The 8,418-nt window shown below is 51.7% G+C and overlaps 1 protein-coding gene across 1 annotated transcript; it reads right to left on the bottom strand.

The window, feature by feature from the left end:
- Nucleotides 1-6,607: 6,607 nt before the first annotated feature.
- Nucleotides 6,608-8,107, bottom strand: LOC125548388. Its single transcript, XM_048711997.1, has one exon. The coding sequence runs from the start codon at nt 8,064-8,066 to the stop codon at nt 6,843-6,845; it is 1,224 nt and encodes a 407-aa protein (XP_048567954.1). The 5' UTR covers nt 8,067-8,107; the 3' UTR covers nt 6,608-6,842.
- Nucleotides 8,108-8,418: the final 311 nt, after the last annotated feature.

Genomic DNA, 8,418 nt, shown 5'->3' with positions numbered 1-8,418 from the left:
TTTCCGGTAACGAGATTGAACGAGGTATTGGGATACCGATGATCGAATCTCGGGCAAGTAACGTACCGATTGACAAAGGGAATTGAATACGGGATTGATTGAATCCTCGACATTGTGGTTCATTCGATGAGATCATCGTGGAATATGTGGGAGCCAACATGGGTATCCAGATCCCGCTGTTGGTTATTGACCGGAGAGTCGTCTCGGTCATGTCTGCATGTCTCCCGAACCCGTAGGGTCTACACACTTAAGGTTCGGTGACGCTAGGGTTGTAGAGATATTAGTATGCGGTAACCCGAAAGTTGTTCGGAGTCCCGGATGAGATCCCGAACGTCACTAGGAGTTTCGGAATGGTCCGGAGGTGAAGATTTATATATAGAAAGTCTAGTTTCGGCCATCGGGAAAGTTTCGGGGGTAATCGGTATTGTACCAGGACCACCGGAAGGGTCCCGGGGGTCCACCGGGTGGGGCCACCTATCCCGGAGGGCCCCATGGGTTGAAGTGGGAGGGGAACCAGCCCCTGGTGGGCTGGTGCGCCCGCCATGGGCCTCCCCCTGCTCCTAGGATTGGAAACCCTAGGGGTGGGGGGCGCCCCACTTGGCTTGGGGGGCAAGTCCCCCTTGGCCGCCCCCCTTGGAGATCCCATCTCCTAGGGCCGGCGCCCCCTCTAGGGGCCCTATATATAGTGGGGGGAGGGAGGGCAGCCGCACCCAAGCCTTGGCGCCTCCCTCTCCCTCGTAACACCTCTCTCTCTCTCTCTCTCTCTCTCTCTCTCTCTCGTTGGAGCTTGGCGAAGCCCTGCCGAGATCACCGCTGCTTCCACGACCACGCCGTCGTGCTGCTGGATCTTCATCAACCTCTCCTCTCCCCTTGCTGGATCAAGAAGGAGGAGACGTCTTCCCAACCGTACGTGTGTTGAACGCGGAGGTGCCGTCCGTTCGGCGCTTGGTCATCGGTGATTTGGATCACGACGACTACGACTCCATCAACCCCGTTCTCTTGAACGCTTCCGCTCATGATCTATAAGGGTATGTAGATGCACTCCCCTCTCCCTCGTTGCTAGATGACTCCATAGATTGATCTTGGTGATGCGTAGAAAATTTTAAAATTCTGCTACGTTCCCCAACAGCATCATCCCTTCCTCTTCGGGGAAAACCAACACAGTGCTCAAGAGGTAGCAGTACACGTTAGATAATTGCTCCCGAAATTGATTCAGGTTAATTATAGTGCACTGGTGATGAGTCCAAATTATATGATGTTTTTAGTCTTTATTTTGTGCATCCACGGTAGGCTTTGTGGAATTTTATCGCGTTCACGCACTGTTTTTTGATGATTTTTTCAGGATACGTCTTCTGAAGCAATTGGAGCATTAAGAAAAGAACCCCAGAAAATGATGATGAAATCATGTCAATGAAAGTGATTATTATCTACCATAAAATAATGAAGCAACTGAGAAGAAGTTGGAGGCAGTGCAGGACCTCCAAAGCGCAAAATGATCTCTGGTACGAGCGCATGCACTCGTACCAGCGGTCGTACAAGTGTGTTCGCTTTCTCCTAGTTGGCTACTTCCACCCTTCTAGATTGGATCGAAGATCAGACGCACAGAGACACCAGAAATTCATCCAGAACATAGAACCCTAGCCTCCGGATGGAGAATTGGTAAGGAGGAGATCGCCATCTTCACCACCACGTGCAAGGGGACGTTAGCATCATCACCCTCCATCAACCATCATCATAATCATCATCCACATCCATCTCGTTGTAATACCAAACCCTTGTGTGTTGTTGCGTGTATTACTCGCTTGATCCATCCATGTTTACCGTCCCCATCGGTGTGATGATTGATGTTTCTATGTATGAGTATACCTCTAGTTCTCGGGAATATGGATGAACCTTGGTATGTATAAGTGTTGAAACGGTAATAAGGATATGATATTCTATGTTGAATGCTTAGTTTAATAATCTTCATGAATGTTGTGAAGGGCCCCACTCAACATTTTTGCATAAGGCCATGAAGGGAATTATTGTCATTGTAAAGATTAGTTAGTGAGGCTAATTCGAGGTGACAGTAAAAGCCCTCACTCCTAGTGTTTGCAATCGATAGGGGAATAATGGAGAACTCTTAGGGATGTCGCATCCACGTAAAACTTTTAATTACCGTAGTGAAAACCTACGGGGGGATTACGGTAATGACGTGTATGGTACGAAGTCAACCTAGAGTAGAACGTATTCTGTACATGGATCCTCCTAGCATAAACACTAAGAGTGACAGTGACCAGATAGTATTATGCCATAGCATATGTCACGATAGAAATATACTAATGGGATTACATACCCACTGAGAACGCCTCACTCCTATGCCAGTTCACGTGTTACTATTCTTGTTGCTCTCACTACTTCTTTTCATGTTATTTAATTTACGTTCGCCCTTCACTCAAAACTACTATTTATTACCGCCCTTAATTTTCTTTGAGTCTACAATTACTTACAGGCATAATTTTATAAGTCACTACAAGAGCCAGAACCCAATTCATATGCTCCTTGTGGGATCGATACTCTTACTTCGAAAAAGCTACAACTAAACCATGTGCACTTGTAGACCATCAATTGGGCTGAACCATACAGTGACAAAGTTGATTGGTTAAATCACCTTCGTTGGCGTAGCAAAAACACGGCTAATCTCCGTCTAAGTTGAAGTTTAATGTCCGAACACTTTAAGTCATCCAATGACGATCATCAGTTTTGCCCGGACCGGTCTAGACGTCTGAAATCCATAAATCGGCACCAAAATGGGAAGAGGTTTGGGGGCGTCCTGACGTCTGCCATGTCGTGCTTCGACAACCCGGGCCCTCTTTTGCCTCTCCTGATGTGTCTGCTCGCTCTCGACGCCACATTCATGTTGGTCACAACGAACGTGACCGGACGGGATTCCAAGCGTACCCGCATTCATGTCGGTTGACTAGTAATCCGCCTACCCGGCATTCACAATGGCGCAGGAAACGAGAAGCCTACTCCGTCCGCCCGTGTTCCCCGTCGCTCCACCTACTTGGGCTATTTAAAGTTGGACAAGAACGCCCCAAAACTCTACCCTTCCAAGCCCCTTCTCCCATCGTCTGAGCCACCTACCTATCACCCACCCATTTGCATCCTCATCTTCCATCTACTCTTGCAATGTTCGGGGCCTCTCATGGGTGGTGGAGCCGAGGCGATTCTCGCTGCAGCTTCACGTCATCAAGCTTGCATTTCGGCGGGCCAACCCCCAAGCTCTCTAGACCAGGGCTTGGACTACTCAAAGATGGAGGAGGAGGAGGGAAATCCCATGGCGATGGCGGAGGTCCCCATGGAGGAGAAGGATCAGGCGCCCGCGCCCGTGCTGGAGTCATCGATGTCCATGTGTTAGTCGACTACAGATGGAGCAGCACTACAACCGGGTGCTGGCGGAGGCGGAGCAAGCGAAGTTGTCGGTGTCCGCGTCTCGGTTGCTACAACAGGAGCATCGATACAGCCTGGCCTCCTCGAGGAGCACTGGCTGGCGAAGGACCAACTCTCGGTGGAGTGCGCGTCTGAAGATGCCATCCCGTGCATGGTTGCGGCGGACCAAGGCATTGTCAACAAGTAGCGGGCCATGCTCGTGTCCGTGCACAACGCCTGCAAGTGTTGGCAGCTCCGCATCGCCTGATCTGCTCTGTTCCGTGCCAGCGCTGGTCCCTGGCGGCTGCGGTCGGCGTTTCTTGGTGATTGCTGGCCGGATTTGGCGTTTGGGCGAGGATCTGGGGAAACCCTTGGCCGGCGCGGCGACCCCCCCCCCCAAAGTCGATGCCTTTGGCGCCGATCCCCTTCTTGGAGGCTTTAGGGGTGGCTCCTCTCCCATTCGCCTCCCCCTCTGAGCTCCGGCGAAAGTCGGCACTCCCCTGATCTGGGCGTCGACGACACCTTGGTGTCGTGATCCTTCTTGAAGGCTGCGACCGGGATTTGCTCCTGGGGGTGGAGCGGCTGGTGGCTTGGCTCCGAAGCATGATGGCCTGGTCCTCCTGCGACTTCTTGCTCGGCTTCGCCCGGTGCATACTGGTGCCTTCTTCGGTCTTCTCCATCGGTGTGCGCCTTCGTTCGACAGCTCGCGTCCCGTGCTCCATGCTGCCACTGCAGGCTTGGTGCTCGTATGGTTGGTCCTTTGTGGTCCGCTGGTCAGCTCCGTCTGCTTCTCCTATGGCAGCTGGACACCTTGAGTTGGGCTTTGTGGTAGCCATTCCGCTGTTCGCCGGTGCGGCACTCATCGAGCCTGGGTGAAAGGGTAGTGGCCCTTTGCGACGGTGGAGACAACTCAAGTGTTGCACATGTTTGGCCTGTGGATGCAGTCGGCGCTCGATGCTTGCTCGGTGTGGCCCTCCTTCCGTGTTCTTAGTTGGCTAGTTGGTGTAGGCGTAGTGTTGGGCGTCGGCATCAGTGTTTCTGCTGTTGCCATTGTGTTGTTCTACCTACTGCCTTGTATCTTCCTTTCCGCTTTGCTTTGCATTTCATCTATATCATGGTGCCTTTGTAATCCTGGCCGGTTGATGGCTTTGTTAATTCAAAGTCGGGCTAGGTTCGAGCTCTTCTCGGGCTCGGCCGGTGCCTTTTCTCTAAAAAAAGGTGTGGAAGGACGACAACAGGCTGGAGCAGCACGATGACGATGACAAACAGGCCAACGCCGGTAGCTTTGCCTCGTTCACGCCAGCCTGCAACAATGATAAGGTCGATACTGTCCGGCGTGAGGGCCGTAGACCTCACCTCGAACGGCTCCGGCGGTGACCAAGGCTCTCACGACGAGGAGTATATTTAGGTTTTTAAAGATGTTTTAGGTTCTTTTGCTTTTTTTTGAGAAACATTTAGGTTCTTTTGCTATGTAATGTTTTTTGAATGTTAACCAAAATGCGGTGTCCCTTTTTATTTCGAAATTGCTCTGCATACGATACTTTATCGTCGGACACCTGTACGACCAGACAGTAAAATTTGTTGCATGTTGTGGCCCACAAACTGAATTGTCTTGGGCTGTCTCTAATCGTATGAGTGTGGGATGAGAATTCATCGTACGTATAGCAGGGTTGTTTTTATTTGATGACCCCGGGTAGATGATTTGGCTCCCTGTTGGTGATCCGCGTCAGAGTTGTCGTAGGCCCGGCCAGTAGAAGGGCTTTGACTTTACAATTGGTGTTGCCTTTTGGTCTTTCTTTCTCTTCTTGTGTTTTTATTTTGGGGAGTGTTCGGCTGTTCGCTGTTGTCCAAAAAGAAATGTGCAGCATGCTCATCGAGCTTGAAACATACCGCATGTCCTTTCAGTCAATGACTCCTTCAGGCGAAAGAGTGAGTAGACCTTGGTGCACTACCGAGCTACGTATACTACTACTAGGGCCAAACGAAATTGAAGTCCCACAAGCAGGGCTTGTGCGGCCGTGCTTACGAGCAAACTGCAAAAGCAATGACTTCCGCATGATAATTCTCGATTATGCTGAAACTTCGAGATAAACTTGCATCAATTTGCATGAACTGTGCAAAACAAATTGGCAAATCGGTATTAAGCATGACTTGCTAAGTGATAAAATAACAGTCAACCGAGATGCAATCACATGGAGAACTGATTATAATTCCCTTCAGCGCATAAATATCACCAATATGTAACTCATTTTTCACTAGCAATTTTTTGAAGCGATGACTAGAACAACTGTTTCTCACTAGAACAAACCCACAAAAGTATTACAAAAACACAAAAGAAACAAAACAGAAAGGCCAGAGTTTCAGCCAATTTCTTGTTTGGGAAACATTGAGAAGCACTGGCAATTCACGGATGATCCACTGTACTAGTTCCAGGAGGATTACCATCAGAAGAAGCTACACATCAGCGTGGGCTAGTTTTACCAATCTATTGAATTTGGAACCTACATCATTCGAGTTTGATTTACTCTATTCATTAGATGAAATTAAATACTCCCTACCTATCAATGCAATGATACACACCAAGGCTTTTGTGTATTCATGAGTAAAATAAGATGAAACTACTTCCTCCGTCCCTAAATGTAAGTCTTTCTAGAGATTTCAACAAACGACTACATACGGAGCAAAATGAGCGAATCTACACTCTAAAATATGTCTACATACATCCATATGTTGTAGTCTATTTGAAATGTCTAAAAAGACTTATACTCCGTATTTAGGAACGGAGGGAGTAAATGGCATGTCTGACAACAACACCAAAGAGCTTGTGGAACACAAATTGCATGGAGATTTTTGGGTTGTACACCTGCAAAACTGCCATTTCTGGTACCAGCAACATTAAACTGCACAGCAAAGCACTAAAGTAACCTGAACAGATGGCAGGCAGTATGAGAGCTAAACAATATCCACGAGCACCCAAAAATAGCTTGCAGCAACATGCACAGAGTGATCAGAAACTGAAAAGGAATTTCCAGTTGCAACAACCAGAACCTGCAATGCCTACTACCGTTGCGAGACAGCAGCATCACATTTGTGTTCGAAGAATATACAAGAACATGAAAACTGCCAACAAGAAGCCAAATATAGCAAGTAATGCAAGATTGCATTGCATTGGAGCCTTATATGCATATCAAACCTGAACTGAATTGGAAGTGGCTAGAGTATATGTGTAGGGTGGTAAATATCCCTCCCCTACCACCACTACCAGTGTTACCATCTCACAACACCAAATGCAGCAGGACAGATACAATCTCAGCACCACGTACCCATCAAGTTCGAGGAGGAAACAACAGAGTAGCATGCAATGTACTATGCAAGTAGTCAGTAATAAGCCTCAAGAGCAAAAACAATCACCAGCCGGTCGCATGGTCGCGTCAATGGAGCCACCAAGTGGGAGGAGCCTTGTCGGACCTCGCCGGGCGACGATCCACCGGAGGCCAGGGCTGGACGCCCCCCTGGTCCCCCTGCAATGAGTACTTGCCCATGTCGATGAAGGAGTACGACCTCCTGTTGTCCACCGTCGGCTCGGGGTCGGGGATGAAGCGGTCGTCCGGGAAGTAGATTGTGGAGCCCTCGAACCCCTCGAACTGCGCGACCTCGATGGATCTGGAGCAGCCTTGTCCCAGGAACAGCATCTGGCCATCCAACTCGCTCACACTCAGCCAGGTACCAGTGGGGGGCACGTCGTCGGCCACCTGCGGCAGGACGTGGTACTTGAAGACCCGGAGCCTAGTCGTCCCTTGGTTGTTGTAGATATACCTGAGGACCATGTGCAGGACACCCCTGGAGTCCACGAGGTACCGCGCTATCTTGGCATTGCCTTGAAGATCGTCTGCGTAGCCGTCGCGCTGCAGCATGTCGCAGTCGAAGCGCCTCATGACATACTGGTTCTCGTCCCCGGCGAACGTTGGAACGTACATGACGATTTTCTCGTCCGCGGTGACGAAGAAGAAGGCGCCGCCGGCAAACTTGACGTCCTGCGGCGGCCGCCTCATCCACACGTCATCGGACTCGGATGTGATCCAGTTGGGTAACCCCTCTCGCCAGAAGGCGGCGCACCACTTGGAGCAGACGAGAACGATGGCACCGATCATGTAGCCATTGGGACCAGGAGACGTCGGCGAGGATGTGAACGTGGCGGCGCGCAAGACCAAGGGGACATTCCCGGCACCGTCAGGGATGGTGAGACCCCCAGGGAGGGGGATGCGCTGCCCGAAGTAGAGGTTGTAGAGAGCGTACTGCGTGGGGCGCGTGTCGAGCGCGAGGACGAGCCAGCCTCCATCACAGGAGCCGCAGAAGCGCGCGTTGCGGACGTCGCGCGGGAGGCCGAGGGGGTAGCTCATGCGGTCGATGGCGCAGAAGAGGGAAGGCTCCTCGGTGTTGGGGAAGACGAGCCACGGGAGCACGGGCGGCAGAGGCGGCAGAAGGGGGAGCTGCGGGGGGCGCCCCTGGCCCCGCCCGCACAAGGCACGGCGCCAGTGTGGGCTGACAAGGGACATGCGGAGACGGTCGAGGCGGAAGGGGAGGTAGGCGGCAACGCGGAGGAGGATGTTGTCGGGGGCGTCCTCCCATACGTTGGACGCCGGCTCCACCTCCATGGCCGCCGATCCGCCCACGGGAGGGACGAGGGAGGTCGGTTACGCCTCTAGGCCGATGAGGTCTCTCTCTCTCTCCCCTTGTGTAGTGTGCGCCGAGAAAGGTTTCGTCGCGGCAGTTGCGTCGGCGTCGAGAATATATAGGCAGGGCAGCAGCGGCCTGCGGCATCGAGATGGTGCATTTGCCGCCGCGCCTTGCCGTTCCCGTTGCGACGCTCTTCGGGGCGCCTCCGCTTCAAGAACAGTGGGCCCGGACTCCGGCGCCTGCTGCGACGCGCGAGACGGCGCCGCCATAGCGGGGTGCCAGCCAGGCGTTCGGCAAAATGTCAGCGGCAGATTTTCTTTTTAAAGCACT

The sequence above is a fragment of the Triticum urartu genome, chromosome 3 (assembly GCF_003073215.2).
Source record: "Triticum urartu cultivar G1812 chromosome 3, Tu2.1, whole genome shotgun sequence".
Lineage (NCBI taxonomy): Eukaryota > Viridiplantae > Streptophyta > Magnoliopsida > Poales > Poaceae > Triticum > Triticum urartu.
The sequence above is the reverse complement of the archived record's forward strand: the minus strand, read 5'-3'. Positions and strand labels throughout refer to the sequence as shown.